Genomic DNA, 24,947 nt, shown 5'->3' on the forward strand with positions numbered 1-24,947 from the left:
GCAGCTTTGACCAGGCGCGCGATACACTTCCGAAACCGGGCCGGGCAGATTACCGCAACCTCAAACCGACGCTCTGACGCTTTAATGCAGAACCGCGTCCGGCGGGATACACCATACGCACTGAACTGCCGCCGATCGCCGGTCGATCGTGGTTCTCGCCCAGAAAGCGAACACATCTCAATGACGACAGCGGTCCGGTGGGGCACCGAACGACGACGTTACTTCGCCATTGCTAGGTGTAGTAGCAAGTTTGTTAGACTTTTTTTTCTTTCTTCTGCTCATCGTACCCAGACCCTGCCTCCATTTCCTTTCGGCTTCGCATCCCATCCATCCCGAAGCGAGGTCTCATAGTGTATACTTCACCGGGTTTTGGACGACTCGATGGGCAAAATACTAAAAATCAAGACCAACCGTAATGGGTGGAAGAACGGCGAAACGGCAACTGTTCGAACGCACACTCAGAGCTTCAATCACGTCGCTGCCGCCGCCGGTTGGTTATAATTTTAAAATATCTCGTTCCATCTCGCTCGCCGCACACGGACACGTTCGGCGCGGATCAGCACTGCCGTTGCCGTCTGCACAGAATGCGCTTAGGGCAGACGTCAATCCGGAGCGAGAAATCCTAACAGAAGCGTGCAGAGGTAAAAAAAACGCCGTAGCGGTGGTCAGTTTTCCCGGTCGATGGTTAGCAGTTTTGGTGGGTTGGCGGTCAAACGTCGATCGAAGTGTTGATGGGCGAAGAACGGCTCTTCTCGCTCTGTTCTACGCGATTATACACCTTGCACCCTTGCACAGTTCGGAGTCTGTTGTCGAGAAGAACAATTTCCACCCCTGCTTTCGATGGCACAGTATTTCTAGATCTCTTTTTCTGGTCGTTCCAATCGAATTTTTCTACCCATGTTACTCGCGGTGGCTGCCTTTACGCGACCATATGATGGTCATGTGTGACGTAGTCACTGCTGTGCGACATCCTTTGACCACCGATCATGCGTGCAGCAGCGTAGCACGCCGTTGTCCGTGCGAGTGAGATGGAACCAGTAAACATTGGTGCCGTTGGAAAACTCGGCAAGCGGGAACGATCGATCTTTCGTCTCATACGGACCGGAGCAATATGGAGAGCTTTGCTAAATTTCTCCAACCAGTTGCGTCACGGCTTGGCTTTCGCGCTTCTTGAAGCAAGGTGTTCTGATCAGTGAGCATCGGGAAAACGCGATTCCCACTTTAGCAGTCTCTCATCTCCTCTCGCGCGCTCTCTGCTCTCAGGTTGGAAAAATCTTCTCTCAATGAAATCCCAGTTGAAGGACGACTTGTAAGTAAATGTTTACATTTCGATATGGACTTAGTAATTGGGATCACCTGCTGACCGTTGGTATTGAAGGTGGACGTTGTTTCTGCTTGGTACATGCAGACACAGTTATACGCACTACAATCCGCTGTTAAATGGAGCTTCTTGACATTGTTTGACAGGAGGAGGCCTAAAACGAACTGTGGTGAGCGGAAAAATTGAAGCTTATATTTTTATTATGTACATATCAGATTTTTGGCACCTGTGCACAACGTTACTTTATCATCATCATATCATCATATAAAGCGTAAATGACGCAAAATTCGAAATATCATCTTAACGGGTAGTTGTGATTATGTTGCTGTTGCCTACATTATGCTCATCATCCCGACGATATCAATCACGAATGAAAAGTGACGTTGATGATGTGGTCCGTGGTGCGAATGGCAGCTGGGCAATGCAATATGTACCCACATTGGAAGATGTCTTTCTGCTATGGAGCATTGGTAAAAATAAATCCAATTCTCTCTCTGCACCGTCGTGTGCCACTCCGCTGAGGAGGGAAAACCTAACGAAGGTAACCAGGGAAATTCGTCGATGATTCTCCCCGCTTCTCGCCCAAGTTAAGCGAAAATATATCTTTCTCTTGCTAATGATCTTGATACGCTCCTTCTTCTTTGGTATGGTCAGTTCTTTCGAATTTCCGTCCGAAACGGACAGAGGGGGTACATGAGTCTGTGAGACCCTCCGCCTAGAATTTGTTGTCATACGACGGATCAGACCGCGTATATTCGTTTCGTTTACTTAGCGAAACACGAAGATGCGGTCCGTTGAGTTGTAGCACGTCGGTGGTGAGGTTCCCCCACAATGACATTACATTCACACGGAGTAAGTTCTTCGTATTCTGCCACAAACGTAACGCGTGGGACCTATCGTAGCTCATCTCGCCGAATGGATATCCACTTAAATTTATTAGCTTACATTAAGTTTCTAACATCAATAGCAAAATAAAGAATCCATTCCTCCGTCCTCATCACGCCCACTTCCGCACTGTTCGCGCTAGCCATCCGCAACACATCGTTGCTCACCTAGATCTGATAGCGAATTAGACGAACGACGAACCTGGCCTTTCGGATCGTCAATGAAACAAAGAGTGCCACTTTGTAGATAGAAAACATAAAAGGGAATCCAAGAATTGGTACAATTCATTTAATGATACTATTATTAAAGTAAACAATAATTCTACTTTTCTTTACAGACACTCTGTATACGCTCTACGGGATACACGGTAAAATCAAACGCCAATAAGTCAATTAAGAGGTATGTAAAACTTTTTTCAAACAAGGTGCTAATCAAAATGGCCAATATGAACGATTCGTTATCACTGCATACATTAGACAAGCAAAAGCGATGGCGTCTCTGAGTCATCCCAGTTGTCTAGTGTTGTGCGGATTGCATCCAAACAGGCGAAAACGTGGTTAGCTCTCTTTTAAACTGAGTACAGCCGCATTTTGTCGTTCGATGGTTTGGTGGATTTAAATCACGTTCATCACGACCATCAAGTGGCTCACCATCATCGTAAAACATCATCATCACATCATCATGCTTGCACGCTTGGGGAGTATAAGCGCAGCATTGTATGGTCGTCCCATCGTTCCTAACATCGCCATTCGATCGTTGACAGTTTTTTTTTATTTTGACCATTTTGTTTACTATGCGCTGCTCCGCTTCCCCATCTCCTTTGATGAGTGAACGAATAATAGCTAACAATACGTTACAATTCAAACAGAAAATGGAAGGCCCCTTCAAACGGGGTAGAGAAGTTACCGCTTCATCACAATTCTGTCTATGGGGGATGCGTTCTTGGGGGAATAGGCTGATATGTATGGCAGTGTGTTTTTGGGTATATTTGCGTCGCGACACACGCATGAAATTAACATCAAGCCGTGATCATAGCGGTGTCGGTTACTTTTGAATATTTACTTTTTCGTACACCACTCTGCAACATGACAATCAGACCTGTCCCGGGACCAAAGCAACGATGTGGATTAAATTATACTCGAAGTCTTCATTTTCAACCTGAACTCCCCATTTTTTCGCATAGGTGTTGGAATATGCGACCAATTCTTTCTGATTAAATCACGATCAAGGAAATAGTAGCACAAACTCAATCCGCATTTCCATCTCGTTACGGCACCGTCAGTAAACACAAAGAAGGTAAAACTTCAGCGGGAGTTAGTGCCGCATCGTTTCCGAAACCCGGTTCCACTGAGTCATGGTATAATTTTGAACATTTCACCGACAATTTTGTCACTGTGGCGCATTTCGTATTGCCGCCCGTCTCGACTTGCAGTGCCGAATGGCGTGAGGCTGGTATCATTTGCTCTCGATTAATCTCCTTCTCACTTGCTGTGCGTTTCTTTCTTTCGGCTCTCGTGCTATTACTTTCGCCTGATCATCGTGTTGAATGTCTTCCGACAAGTTTCATCCTGCCTTTCAAAAAAAAATGGAAACTGACATCTCATATCATCCAGCTGTTTGAAAGTCCCGTCGGTGGAAAGGGTACAACCTAAGACAGTACCCACCCTTGCATCGATTCCAATCAACCTGCCACCCGAATCTACTTGTTTCTGGTCGATTGGAAGATTTCCGTGCGCATCGACGACAGTTTCGACGACTAATTTCCGAACAGCCAGCACCATCATGGCAGAGCACTGAAGCTTGATGTCCCTGCGATTAGCTCTGTCAGTTGGAAGCGTTGCCGTTCGTCTCTCTACACGCTTCGCGCTCGGCCGCTCGTTCCACCAAGAGTCTAATTCTAGCTGCTTGATTTGTTCGCCACCGGTTTGTATGCTAATCTTACTTCTGTTCCATAGTCGATTCACGACTGGTTGCCTCACAAACATCACAGAAACCGGGAAAGGAATGCAGACGCTCACCAGAACGTGCGTGACATAGCGCGTGATTATCATTTAAATGGCGCTGACAATTTCTGCTCCAGCGCTACACAAATCGACACCGACAACGGCAATATCAAGCCGGTGCTGGAAAAGGCGCGGGTGAATGTCGATGTGATACTGTGGAGTGTAAGAGATTCCATAACCGGAAGATGTTTGATTGAGTGCCTGGGACGCCACACTCTTCATTTTCGGCTACGTCGGTTTCCATCCCGTGAATGGTGGGTCGTGCAGGGAAAAGTTAATTAACTTACCCTGGGCAACAGCTTGCCTCGTGCGCGTGTGTGTGTTATCGTCTGTTTTGTTCCATTCAGGGAGGAATACAAATAAACGTACGAAGCTTAAATTTTAAACACGAAAAGCCTTGTTCCACCGGGCGTGATACGGTGGCATCTATTGAGTTACCATATCTTTCTTCCTCTTTTGATGTGCGAACTCAGTCAGATTTCACACAATCACTGAAGATTTTCTTGATGATAAGCCAAAACTTGACGAATGGAAGAAATGATTTATCCTCATTAGGGCTGTTTTAATTGTACACACCGACGAGAGACTCACACAACCTCTTTCGCCGTGGCACATGCTGTCATTAAACAATGAAACCGTCAAATTCTCTTGAAAAGCTTCCCGTGGGGCAACGGAGGTAAAGAAATTAACACTTTCTCGCGACGAATCAAAAGCCGACCAAAAATTAAATAAAACAACCAACCATCTCCTGAACCCACCCAAACAACCGTCTTAGTACACTGCCACCATGGGGGGAACCGCATTGGAGGTTGCATAAAATAAACACTCCAACGATCATGTAGGCTGGCTGATGATGACGGTGGAGAAGAAGTTAATGATAAAAGTCACACGTGTGTGTGTGTGTGTGTATGCATTTGGGGTGTGTGTGTTTCTATTTTCTCTTCCCCTTTCCGTGATGGAGCTATCAGATCTCGGATTACCCTTAAAAACCACGAATATAAGGGGTGATATCTTTCGGTACCTTTTCCAGGTGTTTTCACCGGCAGAGTTTATCGGCTTGTGTTTGAGAAGGGAGCTGCTAGACTTCCCTTTTTCGGTCGTACATTGACATTTGTTTTGAACTTTCCTCTTCGGCATGAAGGTGGGGCTATAACACGAGGGTTATCTAAAGCCACCAATATTAGAGTTTGTGTGTGGTTGCAAGGGTGACCAATTTAACAAGATCCTGTGGGTTTGCATGTCAAACTGACTAACATCCACTGCGATGGACAATAAAACGATCTATAAATTTTAGAATAGTATCAGAACGATTAACTCTTACAGTGCTTAGACAATAGAACTGTAAAGTCAATCTGTGCAGCTTCAATTAAAACATGTACGTACTGTTCGAATCATTAAAAAAGATCACTCATTAGAAGGCCGTACTTAGCCATCCAGCTAGGCGAGTTGAATGAAGCGATGGAGCTTATGGAGAAACCAATTATACCTCGTTGATATCATCTGTTGCCGGTACAACGTCCAACGCTTGTAGCAGACCAACTACCATCGCACCGTCAAACCGGTTTGAAGCGGAACAAGATGGCCGGAGGGCGGAAGTTGAAGCAATCCAACGCATTCCACACTCAGGTGGACGACTAATGTCAGTGTCAAGTGAGTCATCTCTCCGTTGCTATTGTCGTGGAGTACCGTGTCACCAACAATCGCTTGCAAATGAAGTTTGCACCCTATTGAAGAGCGATCGGCGGGTGACGCTGTAAAATTTAGCTGGAACCACACGCATGACACACACGGTCGCGTGTGAGAGATGACTCCGGATTTGACAAAACCATATCCGTTCGTAATACCCACTAACCGTCCCACCATCCGGGTGGATACTTTGCGTCATTGTCGGAGATTTTCGACATTTTTGACAAACATTGGGTCACCGACAATGATGAGGTTAGCGTTGTTTTTTTCTGTCCGGTTGGGAATGGGAACTTTGTAGTTACCCACTGTGTAAACATTTCTCTTGGGCAACCGTTCGGTGGAAGAGAAACGGGAACGTTTGAATAAATATTTTAGCTCATTCCCCATGGAGCGGCAGATTTGGTGCATCAACCACCAACCCTGCCCCATTGTGGCGCTCTGTACATGGTTGATGGCTATTTAGCGCGATTTATTTACTGTGACCGGGCGGTGGAATTAATTAAAGTAAAGCCGATTGACGGTCAGCTGGCTACTGAGTTTGTTAACAGCGTACAGTGGATGTCATAAATCTAACCCCAGAGAAAGCATTATTTGTTGGGGGATGCTTTCATGGCCAGTTTCGAAATTTCTGCCTTGAAGTTACTCCACGGAAGAAATACTTCTCACGTGCACCACGCACATTTGACAGATAAGAGAGATAAGACATTCTTTCTATGGTGGGGTGAAATTCCTTCTGAAGCTACGTCAAGTAGTCATGCGCGGTTGAAAGTAGGTGAAAAGCGGTCAATGACCGCGTCGTGTTTATGTTAATGGTGTACTATACCCATCGTAAACGTGATCCCTAAGTGTTTATGGAACACACGTGTCGTTAAATAGTGTCTACAGCTGGAAATGCTTGGAAATATAGGGAAATTGGGGAATATATGATTGTTCACCTTGTATACAATATTTTAAAGTTTAAAATACATTTACCTACTGGGTTCCAATATGTATTTTAAGTATTTTAGTTAGATTGAATAACAAATAGTGTCGTGTTCCACATCTACGCATAGAATTGTGACTTACCTTTTTGTTGGTCTTGAAAACGCAGCACTTGAAGACATCGCTGCTGCCATCGCGGGCAATGTAGCTGAAGATCTTCAAGTCGTTACTATCGTGTGAGACGTAAAATATCCGATAGATGGGATGGCTGAGCAGTTCTATCTCCAGCGGGTCATTCCATTGGTGTTGCTTTTTCTGCAATCAGAAAGAAAGCAACCATGGTCATTGCTCACAGATTGCACGTAATACATCAAAAGCGAACAACTTGACAGAACTCCACCGATACGTTGATGAACGATGATGGAAAGGCGGTTCTGTTCCTGGGTTTTCGGTGTGGGAGAACTGAAACCGATTGCCTTACCTTTCGTCTTTTCCGCTTCAAACACACGCGCACACCTTCCACCGAAATGCTGACGGTGACCTTCTTTTTCTTGCTGTTTTGAACCTTACACTCGTACTGGAAAAAGCCACAGAAGGGAGAAAAAACGGAAGCGTTAGATTGAATTCTACGTCCAATAAATGGATCTTTTGATGCGGTGCACGTTTCCCGAAACAATTTCACCCTCCAGCACGTACCCGTATCCTTCGCATGGCTTGTACAATTTCCGTTCGATTGCTGGGCCTCGGTACGACCTGCCAGCCGATCAGCTGTAACGAAAGGGAAGAAAAATTATAAAATTAATCATAGTTGCACACCGACCGGCTCGGGAAGCGATTCAGGAGTAACAGTACAGACGTAAAAGAATCTAAACAAATTGCAATCGAATGTATCGAGCACGGGGGAAACCATAGGCACACTTTTGCAGAACCAATCAACATCGGTAGGCACACGGGTGCAGCTGCAAGAGAAGTACAATTTCTCGGACATTCCAGCTCGACCCGCCATTGAATCGATGCACTTCACTATGCTGGGTGCATAAATGAGGCCACGAGAAGCAGGAGGAGGTTATTACCCTCGCCTTGGTCGAACGGTGTGTGACCAATCAGCCGTACTTTCGTCCTTAATTTCTACCCCAACATGAGCGTACTTCTGCGCACCGGCAACAGGGATACAGAAAGCCTGCACTGCGATGGGAAAATGTCAGACACCAGCTGGATAAAACGGTGCATTCCGAACTCTGGCCAGTGAGTAAATACCGGTTCGATGAATCAGCTGCTGCACAGGGGGAGAAACCGTGAGAAATAGGGAACTCGGTGACTAAGAATCACTATGGATCCATGTATCATTCGTAGGAAGATTCCATAGATCAATTGAGTAGTGTTCTACTGCTTCATGGGAACCATAGAATCTGTCACGCTATAAACAAACTGCTGCTAAGTTACCTTATTTAGGCGACCGACCGTTGTAAACATTTGTTTACATTGGCGCTGTCCATCAACTATCAAACAGTAAAGGAAATTAGTGCACAAAGTAAACCTTTACGTTATTGTTAGCTATTAGTGTCGAACAGTTAGGACACATTGCAGCTGGTTAACGCTGTCTTTCAGCTTCACTCATAACACTCATTGCAATAGTTTGAACTCTCATACGCACTGGGTCGTTCGATGTGACATTTTATAAACATTATTGCAGCTATAAGTTTGAAGAATTTCCTATCAATGGAACCTCAAGGAACAGACATAGTTTCTACAACGTGAAACTAACCAAAAAAAACCCTTTTCTAGTCAAACTTTGATGAAAAGAAAGCACCGTTGCTGGAACAACCCTCTTCCCAGATTGATAGCATTGGTTTCCAATTTGATTTCGTTTGGGTCAGAAAATGTAGTTCCTCCATTCCCCACTGTGTATATGACGTTGAGGTTAGGGTCCCGCATTTACCGGTCGTCACTGAACCATAACAAACAAAGAACGTTGAAGGGGGTTGGGAAAAAAAAAGAAATGCACCCACGCCTAACGTCCGGCAGCTGTTGGCGTGATGTCTGAGCGCTGAGTTAGGGGAGAGGAAGCGACACGCAGCAACTATTATTGTCCGCCTGTTGTACAGCGCCGTGTTGGTGGGGTTCTTCTTGATGGACGTCGGACGCTGACCCGATCTCGGCCCATCAGGGATCATCGCAGAATCGAATCTGATCAATCCATCGAATCGGATCAGACGCGAGATGTTGACTGTCGATTCCTTACCCGTATCAAGGCAGCGATCAATCGTTCGCACACGCAGAAGGCCGTTGTTTAACTGGGGCTAGAGCGAGATTGGTGGGCAAGCTCATAAAACACAAACGACGCTAACTGCCCTACAGTTTCGGTGTATTCCGAGAAACAATTCCCGAACGCCAAAACGGTTCCATTAATAATCACTTCTTGCTCTTTTTACCCAGCATGGCGCTAGCAGCGGTCGTGGCTGCCAACTTCTAATAGTGCCATGTTTGCTAGCCAGCACGAGATCCACCCGCCAGTCTTTCACCAGGAACTAGTCAAAGAGAATGGGTGACGGTGAGAAGGTGTGGAGTGAAATGTTCGCTTTTTTCTACTTCATCTTTTTTAAATCCGTACCAAGCTCGTTTTCCGTGTTTATTTCTTCGCTAGCGTTTTCATAACATGTTTAAAATTAGACTTCATACGCAATGGTGCCGTGTTCCCTTTTTTCCCTCACACGTTTTTTCTCTGTCGCTCCGTTGCACGATGCCATGTTCCATGCGTTTTGTTCCTTCGCACGCGGTGCGTTCGCTTGAAACGCATGTGCCCTGGACAGGCAAAACCACGCAGACACAGCTGTTGGAGGCCTTTGCTGTACTTCGGGGGGAGCTGGGTTCGGTTACCTTTGCCGTACCAACCGCGGTGTACGAAATGCTGATAGCGCACTTACTTTTATTTTTATTAAAACGTAAAAACCCGGCGGGGAAGTGAAATTATCAAAAGATGGAACCGACGCTTTGCGTCCGTTGGATAAGAGATAGAAAAGTCAGAGAAATATTTGTGGAATGCACTCGAGAATGTTCTCGGTAAAAAGGTGTCCTTGTTTTTGAGGTTCGTCCATGTGGCCTCATATACAACTTGGAAACAAATTCGCGTACTTTCGCTCTAAAAAAGAAAGATATAAAAAAGCAAATATATACAAAACATTACTCGGCACACGTGCAAAGGCCACAAATCAAGTGTTGGGTTTACTCATAAGTTGCCATCTTTCGACAATGTTGCGTATCTTTGCCATTTGTGTTTCCTACAGAAAATGAGCAAACTCGTACGCACAACGAACAGATGTTCGTTCCCAATTGTTTACCATTCTCGGTGGTCCAAAACTTTCTTGTGAACCCAATCCGTAGGACGATGGACAAAGCACAGCGGAGAACAAAAAACCAAACCACATGCAAGTGAAATTGAAATTGAATAAAAAACCGCGGCCCACGATAAATCGTAACGAAAAGAGCCGTGGGTTCGCCATTCTGTGGAGGAAGTTTTCTGATTGAAAACGTGTAAACATGGCTGCGACGAACGGACACAACCAATGCGGTTACTTGGGTTTTCCAGGAGCGTCCCATGCGGTGGAAAGGGCACACCAACGTGAACAAAAGTTCACTCGGTCAGCTCGCAACGTGCGTTAGTTATGAAAGAAGAAAAATCGTTTTCGTTGCATTCGAGATGGGACAGTAGTGTGTGACCGATGCACTACTCTGCCGAGTCTACTATCGTTTCACCGCCATTACCGGGGACCCCCCCTGTTTGCGTGACTTCCTGTCGCGTTCTGAGTTGCTTAGTAGCATCGAGGATGCAACTCGAGGCGACAGAGCGAATAAAAACACTGCCCCACACGCACAGCTACAAACACATGTACAGCAACCGATATGGAACTGGAGTGCTAACTAAAGTGGAGCATAAACCATAGAGAAAACACAGCCAGCTGCAGCAGCATGCAAAACACGAGCAACAACAAAAGACACGCCAGAAAAGGGCAGGAGCGGGAATGGGGGAAAAAAACAATCGGGAGAAACAAGGTCAAACAGAACTAAAAATTCAAGTACAAAAATTGAAATGCAAACGATGGACGGATAGGTTGGCCGCTGATACGGTGGAACAGATTGTGGAAGAAAAGAATCATTAAACTCACCTTAGGGCCTGGGAGCATTCGTTGGTAACAATGCATTGTACTTGAGCGTTTAGAGACCGAGAGTGGGACCCCGAAGGGCAAGGAAAACCACACGCAAAAGCAACCACAATAAGGGCTCGGCAAGAGCTAAACGGAAGCAAGTTAATGACGCTAGGAAGAAAGTGGCAGAAAGAAGTGTGCCAGCAAAGTGCATAATGGGGGGAAGGCAGTGAGTGGATGGGAAAGGGGAAAAAACCGTATATGCACGTGAAACCTCTGTGTCACCATGCAAAGTGCACCGGTAAATGACAAAGTGCAGCGGACGGACGGGCGGGACGGCCGGGCGAGGACCGTGGCGGGGTTTGCACGGTGCAGAGTGCGTGTTGCTGGACCGACCCTTCAGTGATTGCTGTCAGATGCAAAGTGCATTCCAGCTGTTGCAATGATGCACGGTACACGGGTACGCCTATATCGGTTTTCATGCTTCATGCAACTGGAGATGCTTGATGTAAGGGCACAACGGGAACGCAACGGAAGTTGGTCACGTATTTATTTGCACTGCCTCGTGTCGGACACATCTTATTTCGTTACGCTGCTGGTGAGGGACGGCCCCATCCGGTGGGTGGTGCCTCCACTTCCGACGAAAAGGAAACGGGCGTGACAAGCAATCGGAATCGAACTGCATGTGCAGTAGCTCATCAAACAGACATCCAGCATCGAGCTTTGATATTCAAGTCATATTCTGTGAGAAAGGTGATCATTATCCGAGCATGGCTGAGGTACCGACCCCTTCATTCTAATGCACGGGTGCCATGCTGGTAGATACTCAACCCCCTTGAAAGTGGAAGAGGAATCTCGTCATTCATCACATCGTCATAAATCGACAACTACGGCTCAAAATATTGAAATTTGATTCATTTGAAGGCACCGCGCTCATAGGGCACTAGGTGTTGAATAGACTTTCCTACCCTGTAATTACGATGGATTGATGTGTTGGTGCTTGCCGCGAACGAATAAATCTCACCGAAAAGCGACGGCGAGCTTAGCATTTTGACTCATACGCGACAACAACTCATCAAGCTTTTACTTCGCCTGGGATTGAAGGCAACGAGCACCGAGCAAACCGGAGATGCGCCCACTAGTTTGTCTTCAATGGTTCAGGTTGGGAAACTGTTGAATGAGGTGTTGGCCACGCCCGAACGGAACTATCCGGTAATAAATTGATCCCACAACATCCGATTACTAAACACACACTGAATGGGACAAAAGGGTTTTCTATTTGTGAAATTTACATTTCACATAGCACTTGTGCATTGGAAATACCTAAATTTATCTCCTTGGACACTTTAGTGTCATTTCGGGTTTTTTTTTTGCTATCGATTCATTACAGTAACCTACCATGTCCAGGTTCTGCATCATGACAATGTCGTCATGTCGTGACGGCTATTACTAATTCAACAGAAAGGAACAGAAGCACAAAAAGGCGGATAATCACCTTTGTACGCTTTGAAAATTCTAAAACCCAACGTTAAACACCGTGGTACACCCAACGTACCACAATGAAAACATCATCATGTCGCGTTAGTCGCGGGAGGAAACAGGATAAGACAATATAAACGTCAGACCGAAAAGCAAACATTGTTTATGCTGATGTGTGCGCAATTTGCATGCGTTACCGTTGGCTGTCGCTGTATGGATGGATGAAAGAGTCCGGACTCAGCAACAAATCGTGCAATCGGCGAGAAAAGTAGTAGCATAGTATACACGTTAACCCTTGGAGATGTGTAACGTTTGCAGCTCTTAATTTCCAATGGCGGTTTATGATAGCAGTTCTCACATTAAAGCATGCACGTGAAACAAACTGAGAGCATAATTATTTTTTTCCGCATATCTTTATGCGTGTTACTCTGCGCATTGAAGGGTTACCTTCATTGCAAGGAATTGCGAACCCCCCTAACGGTGACTTGTTCGCTCGGTTGTCAGCATTTTTTCGCTCCACTGCGTATGTCGAATGTCCAGTTGAGAAGAATCAGGTCACCCGTAACGTTATGCGATACGCCGCGAAGACGCAAGACAAGACCGGTGCAAGACGGACTGTTGTTAAGCTGTTCTAGGAACTGGTGAGCGCGCGCAATCTTTGTTGCAGGACGATCGCCATTAGCGAATGTTTGCGATCGTCTGTCTCCGCCGTGTAGCAGCAAGCGAAACAGTAAATAGAACAACACGCACCGCACGCAGCTCCGTGCATCTTCCGCTAGTTCGAAGGGATGGCGTAGTTTTTCTTCCCTGCAGTTCGTATCATCGCGGTACCAACACGAACATGGTGCTAAATGGTGTGCTTAAATGTTGCTCCAACGGATGCTCCACTTCAGCGCCCCCTGTTGGCAGCGCTCCAAAGTCGCAAAACTTCGGGATGACGTATGTACGTTAGCGTTAATTATTTATGTGCGAAAATGCGGATCTGCTCTCGGCTCCGATCGGTTATGGGGTTTCATTCTCTTCCCATGCTGCATCTGGTAAGCTTTATCCAGCGGACGGCGAAGAACTAGTGTTTGCTGGCACCCTCGGTAGGTGCACCCTACCTGCAGCTAATATAATCAGAACCAATCCGGATTGCAACGGCTAAGGCATCTTTGCAACCGCAACGGATCGGAAAAGTTCAGAAGAAGAAACATCTTTCAGACGCGCTTCGCTCAACCGAGCAAAGGTAAACGAACTCAGCAACGCGTCTTTCCGCTCCCGCGTGCTGATGACATATCGCCAAAACGATGACGTACGGCGAGTTGCGGTAGACGCGCGATGTGCTACGTCGTCGGCTCATTGCGTACACACGTGCAGCAGTAAAGCACGGAATGCAGTTTCGTTCGCGTTTTTGGAAGACAGCAGCAACCGTGCGAATGGACGATACTTCACGATTAATTAACGCGCAACGCGATGATGGTACTTGGTACGCAAATCAGTTCACCAGCATTCATTAGACGCTTATTAGAAATGGGATTTATCGCTCGGGTTGAGAAGAGCATGAGGCGGAATCTCATTAAATTTTATTGGTTCTTACTTACACACTCATCGGACGTTTTACTCCTGATGGATTCTGAGTTTAACTCTCGATTAAAGCATATCCTAGGAGGCCATTTTTCTTCAGATAAATTATACTTTTCGGCACAAAGTTCAATATAACTTAAAACTCAAGTAGTCAACATGGCGAATTCTTTCAGACAAGATAAATGGTTGCATTAAATTGATTTCGTGAAATACGAAATTGCGAAATTCAACACTCACAACAAGCGTGAATGATTAAGTGATGAATTTACTTCCATTGCAATGCACACCCAATTTTCCCACATCCCAAAAGGTGAACGCATTTTACCCTTTTATGCTGCAAAGGAAGGAAAAAAATAACCTCTAGCCGGTTCCATACCGGGGAGCTCTAACTGGTAATAGAAAGCATTTCAAAATGATCGACCCTGTTCGCTATTTCCCTGTTGCTGTTTAAACGCGCGCATTCTAACGAATAAACCCACTTCCGAATATATGTGCTGTGTGGGGGGCCTTCGATGTAGAATGGAATCGCAAACAAAAGGCTGCCAACATTACCTTTGTTATTCACCACGGTGAACCACTTGTATGCAACAGCAGCGGCACGATTGTACCGTATCGCGAAGTACGCGACCAAAGCGCGGCAACTAAATGTTACTCCAGTGCGCGCACCGGTGGTGCACCATTTTTGCATTCTCACCTGCAAACTGGGACTCTCGCAAGCGAATGTAATGTACGCTCGAACGAACAAGCCCCGATTCTGGCCGCCTGCTTTTTTGCCGTTGCTTTTGACAGCCCACAGCGGCAGGCGGGAGTTTGCGCAAGGGTGGGACAACCAGCCGAAGGAAATGCATATTGGAAATCGAATAAAAATGGGCAAGTCTTTCTATTCTTTCCCCTTTTCGAGCTCTGTGTACGACAGCTGCATACGGAATGGAACGCGCGTACCATTGTTTGCTTCGCGCGGTGGTGCGGATTGGGAGTGTAAGTGTTGTTGGCTTCCGGAGTTTGTCCCGAGGCTCTGCCTCTAAGCCCTCCGGTGCGGGAAGACAATTAGTCGCATGCCCAGGTGCACTATGGGGGTGCACCTCCGGGCTGGCTGCATGCAGAGTGCAGCTGCATTTTGCAATCAATTTCCTATTTTTATTGCTTGATCGGTTCGCGCTTCTGGTGGCTGGGCGATGGTGAGATAGCCTCCGAATCCCAAAATGGGTAAATCGTCTACCACATACATAGGGCTTTCGCGTGCATTTCCTCCACCGGTGCTCCACGGTCTTCGCTTATGCTGCAGTCGGTTTATTATTCATGGCCAATCGATGGGCAATCATGCTATCGATATTGGTTCATCGGTTAGATTCGTCGGCTCGATAGGTCGTACGGTCAGCCATAGAGCGACATAGATGACCGGTTCAATGGACCCCCTGTGGAGGGAGTGGTTCTGGCAGTTGACCATACCCGGACACTGTGAAAGCCTTTGTGAGACATTATGGACGTTGTTATGGTTAACGATAAAGCATTACCGTGCAGAGCTGCTATGCTGGGAAGCATTTAAGCTGCGTGAATAATCGAATTGCAAGCCCAGCTAGACTTGTTGTATGTTCTATGGCTACCAGCAGCGTGCTGTACTGATAAGGAGGTTGCTGATAAGTAACAATGCGTTACGGGAACTTCCAACCAGTTAAACATAGCTTTATTTGTTGGAGAAACGGCTCTGGTGTCCAAAGTGGACAAGTATTTTGTGAAATAAATAGCCTATCAAATCCACTCCTCGAGCGGAAAATATATTGCTGAGCAACCGCTCGATCGTCTGCCCAAAGGGACATGTTTTCCCTGCTTTTTTTCTAATGTACTCCCAAGATAGCATTAACAAATTATCGTCCTACATGCATTGATGCTACCTACATCGTCGTGCCTGATTTTATGGACATAGCTCAATCAAACTTCCTTCCTAGTTGAAAGTTATTGTGTTGCCCGGCCATTTTATAGTGCCGAAAGATCTTCCACCAGATAATCACACAGTTACAGTAAATGCCTCCTGACCGTCTTACAAAAAAGTAACAATAAATACACATCCACGCTCCGCAGATTTGTACTTGTTCCTACAGGTCCTTTGGGGACTTTCACTAGCGTAGAATTTGCGCAGCCATTGACCCGAACCCCACCCGAAACCAGTCCGATGACCATCGCACCATCGATGCAGTGATTCAATCATAGATAAGAGTTGACCATCAAAAACAAGGCCGTGGCGCTCTGATTTGGCAAATTTGGCATCGGGGAACGACGTCGCCGTTGTGCCAATCTGTTTCCTCCACGCCTTTGGGGGTTTGGCGGTCACTGCGTTGCGAAGCGTTGGATGATTGCAAGCGAAAGCTGTCACAGCAGAGATGTTAAAAAAGGGAACCTGTCCAATTTTCGAAAGTCATTCGCCCGGTCCTGATTTATCCATTTTCGGCCTAGCTGTCGTTGCACGTTCCCAGTTGAACGTCCACGCGTTCGCACGTCATTCTTGGATCCTGAAACACCCGTCCGTTTCGGCAATGAACTTCGTACGTGTGTGCTCCGAAGCGACGAAGGATTAGATCGCTGGCATCGCACGGTTATGACACTGTCGATCTCTCCCGTACTGTCACTGCCGATTCGTCAAAGAAAGCGATTTGTGATCTGCTGAGCGGAGTGAAAGCAAACCAATCCCTAGCCGGTGAGCGGGTGATCTCAGGTGGCCGTCCCTAGCGTCGATGAACATGCATGGCCTTCTTTAGAAGTTGTGTGAGCTTTCCAGCGAACTGAATACGCTGCTGCCTACACACAAGGGCACATGATTTGGAAAAGAAAACTGGAATCCAACCGACGCGGCGACATACGACGACGGGCGGTACGTTTAGTGCGAAAATGGCAATACGCGAATATGCAACACCCAGGCAGTGTGACAGCTTCCAACGAACGGAACAAAGAAAACCTTCCATCTTGCCGGAGTGGCTGTTGGCACACCAGAGCCTACTGCCATAGTTCGGCTTTTGCGTAAAAGGAGAGATATCCACTCCCCAACTCCAAGGTCCACAGGGGCTCCCCTTTTGCCCCCTCCCCTCCCTTCAGTCGTGGAGATATTTGAGTTCTGAGAAATGCATGTACCACAGCCTCCTTCACCATTATAAAGCGGTAGACCATTACACCACTCCGCACAAGAGCGGGTGCAACCAAACGAAAGACACCAAACGCAGTCTGCGGTACAAAGCAGGCAAAGCTGCAATAACGGGCAGCAAATGGTAAATTATTTTCCACTCTGCCGTGCTTTCCACCGTGCTACTCGTTCCTGCCTTGAAGGGCCTAGCAAACATCGCCACGAAGTGCCTCAGGATCGCAGGGCTCAATTCCCCGATTCCCTTCGTACGTTCGCCAGCAAGATTCCATCGCGTGGGGTGTTTGTGGAGGTTTTTTTTATTCGTGTGTGCATATGTATTGGAGCTTGGGTAGGTTGGGGCTTTTGAGTGAAATGGCTGAAAAGTTGTGTGTTAGGACTTATGCTTTCGCAGCTCGTCGCTGTTGTGCCGTTGCGTCCCATCACTGCAGCTTCCCTCCCCGCTGTGGGGTGGGTGCACGCTCGTGTTGCTACAACGGATGCTAATGCTGTTGCCCGTTGCCACCAGGCGCTCTCGCCCCGTATGGAGGTGACTCATGAATTTTTAACTTGCAATGTTTGCGATAACCTCCGCGCCTCGGCTATGGCAAAACGTTCTGCGCCATGCTTTCTCAAGAGTTTGAAAGCATTCGCTGGGTTTCAATATGCGATGTGGTTTACGAAGTTGCCAAAAAATACCCACAAACCGGTGTGGGGAGGCGTTCACCATGCAGCAGCCATTATGATGTACATGGTTGACCTAGCGGCGGGTAGGTGACGCTAAATCAAACCCCAGTTCCACATTTCCCGGAAACAGAAGGAAAATAGCTTAACTTCCGTCGTAAAGTATTCGCGCGCGAAAAAGAGAAAATCATAACATATAGACATTCTTAGCACGCAAAGCAACGAAGTTGCGCAGAGAAAAGTTTTAAAATAATCTTCTCCCTTGCGGGTGCGTATTGGCGTACGCCCTGTACCACTGTAAACACTTTATTGTTTTACGAAATGGGATGTCTCCGGGATAGGCTTCAGGTGCTTTTTCGAGAAGGTTCAACCGAATCCGCTCTGTGCTGACCGAATATAAAGACGGTCTGTGTGACGAAACCCTTTAATGCAGATCCTCGGCAAAAAATCGATCGATTGATAAATCAAAGCAGTAATGGTTGCTTTTCCGATGAAAAATCCTTTTAGCCCGCGGGTCTGTCACAACATCCGACAAATAAAAGCTCGCAAGAAACTCGGTTCCGCTGTTATTGTCGCAGTCGTAGAACTGCTCGACGGCTAACGAAGATGCCTTGACATTGAAACAAACGGTAGTTACGTTTTGCCCGAACTTTTCTGTCGTTCCCCGGGTCGTTCCCAGTTTTGCCGGGAAACCGGGAAGGAAACGAGCGCGACACGCGAAGAACGAAACCCACGGTTTACACTGCAGCACACCAGAAGGCGGGTTCCTGATAGCTGGTAACGAGGCCGTGTAGGATGGGCATGTTGACGGCGTTAAAAAAACGGGATCTCATTCCCGCACCATATTTGTGCTGTTGTGCTGCACTTTGTCTTGTAATTCTGCAATGGTCTGAAACAGGGCAGCAAAACGGTAGCGTAGTAGCTGATGCAGAACCAACACCGTTGCTGGGTGTAGAACAAAGTGCTGCAGAGCAAAGCCCGGTGTGCGTTTGCCAATTGTTTTAGTGGAGTCGAAATTTAATCACAATTAATGCTGGAACAAATGATTTTTCTGTACATAACCTCTGCCGCTTTTATCACAGCGAGAGAGTGCTTCGAATTCTACGGGAAAGGATATTTTTAGCGCAGGCTTTTTTTGTTCGCAAGTGCTCATTTATGCGACAGCATGTTACCCAACATGATTCAAAGAGCCATTTTGAAGGATAGTGTAACATGTTGTAAACCATTCTTCCGAAGCATCTCCCCGGTAAGAATTCACTGAGTTAGGGGGACACAGTGCGGGTGAACCTGTTTTTTCCTCGTGGAACGGCCAAAAATGGCAGGTTTCCTCCAGCTGCCCGACGACGTTCGAGCGGAACTGTGCGAGGAAAATGTGTGTAATTGGGGTAGAAGCAAAGGAGCAGAAGGAAAAAGAGAAGCGAAACTCCGCCAAGCGAAGCGTGACAACGAGATATGTTTTGGTTCCTTCTCGTTCGGCGCTTGTTGGTCGCTCTCGTTCACACAAAACACTGCCATCCCCCAGCGCAGTCAGGAATGGGGCGAACATACCCGGCCACGGTAGCCAACTACACAGATGCTGAATCGAAGCGCAACGGTTCCGTTATCGAGCAGCAGTCGGCGTTGGGGCCGGGAAGCGATTCTGCCCGTTAGTAGCTTCTTCCCCAATGGCATACAGCTTGAACCTGACGTTATTACGTGACTAGCGTCGTATGGTCGTGACTACTGGGTCCACCGCTACTATATAGTGGGGAAATAAAACACAACAAGCCGTGCACGGAACAGCAGCGCATTCGGGGGGGGACAAACGGGTGGGAAAAAACGAGTTTGTGGAAGAAAATACGATACGACCCGAAATTGGCCACCGTTGGCCTGCGGATATTCGGAGTCATCAGAGAGAAAGAATCCATTCGGTTGAGATAGCACCTAATCACGTGGAGCGCACAACAACAACAGCCCGCGCGGTCCAGCCTCGTGCGCCCAGAGGCCTTATCATTATCGAAGCCCAACCGACCAGAGGAAAGTGCACATTTCATAATAATAGGTTATAAATTTCTCCCAATAAAACGACAATCCCCGTCCAATCAACGTCAAGCAGGTGGCTGGGCACGGAACGGGCGCGCACACGGGCGGTAGAAAGCAACAGACCAATATTACAGGACGTCCGAGAATGATAATGCTCGGCAAAAGGATGCTCTTTTCATAGCGCGTTCACTTTGTTTTGGCATGCTGGAGCAACCGCTGGTGTGGGATGTGGCGGGCAGCGAGACCGACGAGGCATATTGTTATTATCGTTATGAACCGCAATGGTGCCCATCCACGGTGGCCAACGGTAACGGTAAAATGGGAAAACTGGAAGCATAAAATTGTCACCAAACTGACAGCTGCAAAAGGGAATGGACACGGCACGATGGAGTATATTGGCGCATCTCAGATAAAGCACTTGGGAGAAGGTAACTGATGCAGTTCCGCCATCAAGACCGCATGGCTAAATTGGGTCCTTTTAATGGGCGCTCTAGAAGTAAGCATCCCAACATCATCGTACGACACAAAGCGTATCCCGAAGCGAACACCGAATCCAATTCGAACTGTTGTAAGGTTCCGTTGCACGCTGATCTGATCGATCGATAAAATCGATTCCGTTAGATGCCGTGTGACGGTTTCCGGAAAGTTATTAATCTCAAGGTATGATGAAGGCTCCTCATCCATGTTATCCGATCGATGAACGCGTACACGTGACTCTTTATATATGAGTAAACAAAGCACCTCGGTTACTTGCGACAACTTCACCGCATTCCTGTCCGACGTGCGATGGCGTATCGTTGAATAAGGGAATTCAGCGCCTTACCGGTGGCGTAGTACGTCTTTCCCGTTGTGGAACCAATGGTGACTGTTTGACAGATGACATTCTTCCCATCAGTTCCGAATGGTCCATTGTCAACTGTCAACTAATCAATTGCGAACTTCTGGTTACTGTTTTCTTTTTGTCATCCAGTGATCATTTGACACTACATCGGAGAAATGCACCTTAGTGCACACAAAGCACGATTGGAGGCACTCGATCTTGGGTGATCGTTATCGGTGCATTAGATTTAATGGATTTCTTTATCTCTTTTCCCGCTATATTCTCTCGCCACCAGCATTGTGGGACATGAGACTGCGATCGCCGTAAGTGGCTGAGTTAAACGCTGTTCATCCCTTGCTGCTTGGCCTCGTCGGAAATGCCTTCCAGCCTGTGTATCATCGTTTTAGCCGCACCACTACGATGCCTTTGAAATGTGCGACGACTTATCCACATGGCATGCGCCCACCCATATCGGGAATGATTAAGGGCCATGAGTTGACTTTTTCTGGCCCCGTTCGTGGGTCACGCTGGGTCGACGGTACTCAACGAAAAACCGTTCTATTTCGTTTTATTTTCGTGGTCAATTCGTTTTCTTTTTCTTCCTGTGTCGTCCGTTTGATCAATTGAAATGATCGTTTTTACCGTCGAATGGTGCGCATTTTAAGTGCCCATACGCTGTGCGGCAATGGACAGTGTGTGTCTGTCGCAAAAGAATTTAAACTAAACCCCCTGCACACTGGTAGAAGGGAATCGGAAGATCGGTCCTTAGCGCGATCGTAAGCGGCGCAAATTAATTGAAAATAAAATCGCCCTCACATCCACCACGGGATGGGTCGAGACGAGGCCGCCAGCCCTTTAATTTGCCTACTTGCGGGTTAGTCGCATCAGCCTACAGTTGCACTTCTCATCATTTCCGCTTGCATCACACGGAAATATGGACGCAAATGCAACTGTGTTGAAATGTCACACGAAATATGAAGCAGAATGGAGGCACATGCGCAGGCTTGATTGCGTACGCTAGTGCTGGAATTGTTTCCGCTTAAACACTACATTCCATCGCATGGATCGAGGTCACATCTCTATCGTAAGCAATCAAATGCCTTTTTTCAGCAAACCATCGTATACCATCGTCCCCTGAAACGAAGACACATTGTTTCGACCAACTGTGAATCAGAATCAGAAACCTTTTATTTCGTTATTCTCCCGAAAAATGCCCTCATGCTTCACCGTGTCATGCACGTGTAAAATATGTTCACGGTAACTTCCTCACCAACATATATCGAACGATATTCCTCTAGAGCCGGACATAAATTAATAAACAGCCGCGAGGGAGAAAACCATTGTACCGTAGGAAATTTTAAAACACAACCGGACGAAATAATTCGTTTTCGGTTTTGTCCTCAGTTTTTCGATGCATGACTTGCCGCTTCTCCCGAGCAAGGGAAGGTTGATATACACGCTGCGCTTTATTTATCTGCCTATAGTTTTAATTTCCTTTTTTCGTCCCAAAAACCCCACGCTACAGAGAGAAATTTACGAAATGACTGTGGCGAGAGTGAATGAGAGCAAAATGAAAATGTTAAATGTATTACAGATATAAAAGAAAAACGACATCGAAGTGCTGGAGCTTTCATTTTATGGCAGCACACCCTTTCCACGATTACGAACTGTGCTGTTGTCCCGTGCAATGCTGATGCGCCATGGTCAATTAGCAGTCGGCTAAAGTTTGAGTGCGCTCTGGAATTGTGATACCCTGAAATAATTCGTTAGTGTTTAATTGGCTCATCTTTCCAGCGCCAGCGACTCGCCCCTGTCGGCCTCTGCCTTGACGGTGGTTTTTTTTGTTTAAATTGCTTCTCTTATGTTGAGCGTTTGTTTTGAGCCAATCAATCCACCAGTACCGCACACAACCGCCATGGTGTGGTGGTGATGCTGGAATATGCTTCCCAGAATTGAATGAACATACCAGCAATTATAAATGCAAAATGCATAAATGGTTCGTCTGGTGGGGCGTCAATCGCAGTGAGGGCAATCTGAAATCAAGTCCTCAAGTCCGAAAGTAGCGACCCCATTCTCTATCGGTCGTTTTGCATTGGAACACCTCCGCCGGGTCCAGCACCACCACCACCGCCAGAAACCAGAACATTCCGAACATGAGATGCAATGGTTATTCCGGATTCCGGGCGCTAGATTGAGGACAGGCCAGGGTCATCTGGCTGCTCGAAGAAATTGGACCGAGAACGGGTGGCGTTGTCAAGGGCGCCAAGGGCGTTGTGCAAATAAATCCATTGTAGGTGTACCAGAAGAGGTGGCATTTACTCAAAGGACTACAACTAAAGCTTCTAAGTTCGTGATACAGTCCGTCTACTATGGTACACACCAGTCTGTCAACTTCCCGTCCGAAACCAGTTCTAGCAGTTTGATCGTGCGAATGCAGCGCTCTGCATTTTAAAATGCACACTACGCCCCAACCTCTAAGGAATTTTGAATTCCGGGACCTACGGCAGTACGTACGTCCGGGTGTGTTTCGAGCGAAAAAGTTCGACCGTTATAGACACCCACCCCGGGAAGGTCAGCACCGTCACCGACGGTGCCTACGGATATTAAGATCGAGTTAATGATGTCGAAAAGGGGATAGATTAGAGTGGTGGGTTGGGTCAGGTCATGCCATCATCGAATGATCAATAGTTTCCAGTTAAGTCTATCAGCCCTTCGGAACTCACGCGTTATAAACGCAATTAAGCAATATAAAGAGCCAAGATGGAGTCGCATTCCAAGCGATAGTTCGAAAAACCAATCGATCGACGGGGGGAAGCCTTTACACAAATGCTAATGAGAGAAAGCGCCCGAGAGCGTAGCCGAATGTGTGGTGGGGATTTGGACATTTCTTGAGGTGAAGTTGTGTGTAAGAACGAGAAGCTCGCCTATATCTCGTCGTGATGCAAGAACAACACCACCCGATACATGAACTCTTGAACTAGCGATAAAAATAACTGGAAGCTGAACTCTATATCACTCATATGACGGTTGCTTCTTACTGATGGTGACCCCACGCCCTTCGAGAGCATCACTGGAGGATTTTTCCTGTTTGAGAAATGGACATGATCGTGCGACCGACCTGCAGGAAGGTTGGTATGGTTCGCCATACAACCTCATACGTTTCATAAACTCAAGTTTATGGAGAGTCGTGCATAGGCACTTTCTTCCGACTCTGAGGCTACTATCGAAATGCTCCGAGAAAGAGGGCAGCAAAGTCATGCAGTCTGAATCGCCCTCGTATAGGCCGTGTTTGCCGTAAGGTATTATGTTATGTTGTGCACGAGTTCCTCACTACTTTGCATACACGAAGCGCACCAAGTAACATTTGGCGAGGCGAGAATGTGAATTAATTCTCGCTTTAATCAGTCTTACTAATCAGTTCCTCATACCAGGGTGACCGAACGGACGCGGAATAGAAGTTAAAGAATCGATTATTTTAGAGGTGCGGTAAACCGGAGTGTTTATTCACGCACACTCGCTACGCGTTGCATTGTTGACGCTTTTGCTGGCGCACTCACCTTTGCCTGAAATGTCAGTCCATTGCCGTAGAATGCCTGCTCTGGATACAGCGGGACCCGGATGTCTTGATCATCCTTTACCAGATCGTAAGGTTGAGAAGGCATGTTGATCTTTCTTTCGCCGTTGTAGATAAATATGGATGAATTCGGCTGCCTTTGCACCTCTCGTTCTGGAACAACTTTGGGTGGCTCGAATGCCCGAGAACCCAAGCTCGCTGTGGTTGGGGATACTATTATTAGCGTTTCACTTGCCACTCACACATTCATACACCATCATAGCCACCACCCTTAATGCATGTAACACAACGACACTAGCTATGCTTCGCTTGCCGCCGAGCTTTCACCTACACCCCTGATACACGCACACTTGAACGGCTTAGAACGATGCGCTCGGTTCACCACACTGGAGCCCACGCACACGGTAGCCTACCCGGGGCCTACCCTAGAATCATCCCAAAAATCACTGAAAGCTCTCGCTGACGCCGATCTACCAGGAGGTTCTGACTGTACAGTCCGACATACTCTAATGCCGTAATCGTTGGGCCCGATGGGTGCTGGAACGAATGAGACGAGAAAAGACATCATTAATACGACTGGAGAGAGAGGGCAGACCACTGAGGGGGGGTCTTGGAGTGCCGTAAAACGTTGTGAAGGGCAGTGCAATGATGGAGCGCCCGAATCGGAGAAGTGTGAACGAACTCAGGCTACTCGCAGCTGACGAGATGCAGCGTTACAGCGTCAAGGCACAGGGC

At 47.1% G+C, this 24,947-nt stretch overlaps 1 protein-coding gene across 2 annotated transcripts in view; it reads right to left on the reverse strand.

Moving 5' to 3' along the window:
• Window positions 1-24,475, reverse strand: part of LOC128300567 (capon-like protein) — a 54,214-nt gene extending 29,739 nt beyond the window's left edge. For both annotated transcript variants that reach the window (XM_053036680.1, XM_053036678.1), the window contains exons 1-4: window positions 24,196-24,475; window positions 7,513-7,584; window positions 7,298-7,393; window positions 6,961-7,131 (exon numbers count right to left, since the gene is read on the reverse strand). In XM_053036680.1, coding sequence (XP_052892640.1) covers window positions 6,961-7,131; window positions 7,298-7,393; window positions 7,513-7,584; window positions 24,196-24,300 — 444 coding nt within the window. In that variant the 5' untranslated portion in view covers window positions 24,301-24,475. The remainder of the gene's footprint in view (window positions 1-6,960; window positions 7,132-7,297; window positions 7,394-7,512; window positions 7,585-24,195) is intronic.
• Window positions 24,476-24,947: the final 472 nt, after the last annotated feature.

This window comes from Anopheles moucheti, chromosome 3 (assembly GCF_943734755.1).
Source record: "Anopheles moucheti chromosome 3, idAnoMoucSN_F20_07, whole genome shotgun sequence".
NCBI classification, from domain to species: domain Eukaryota; kingdom Metazoa; phylum Arthropoda; class Insecta; order Diptera; family Culicidae; genus Anopheles; species Anopheles moucheti.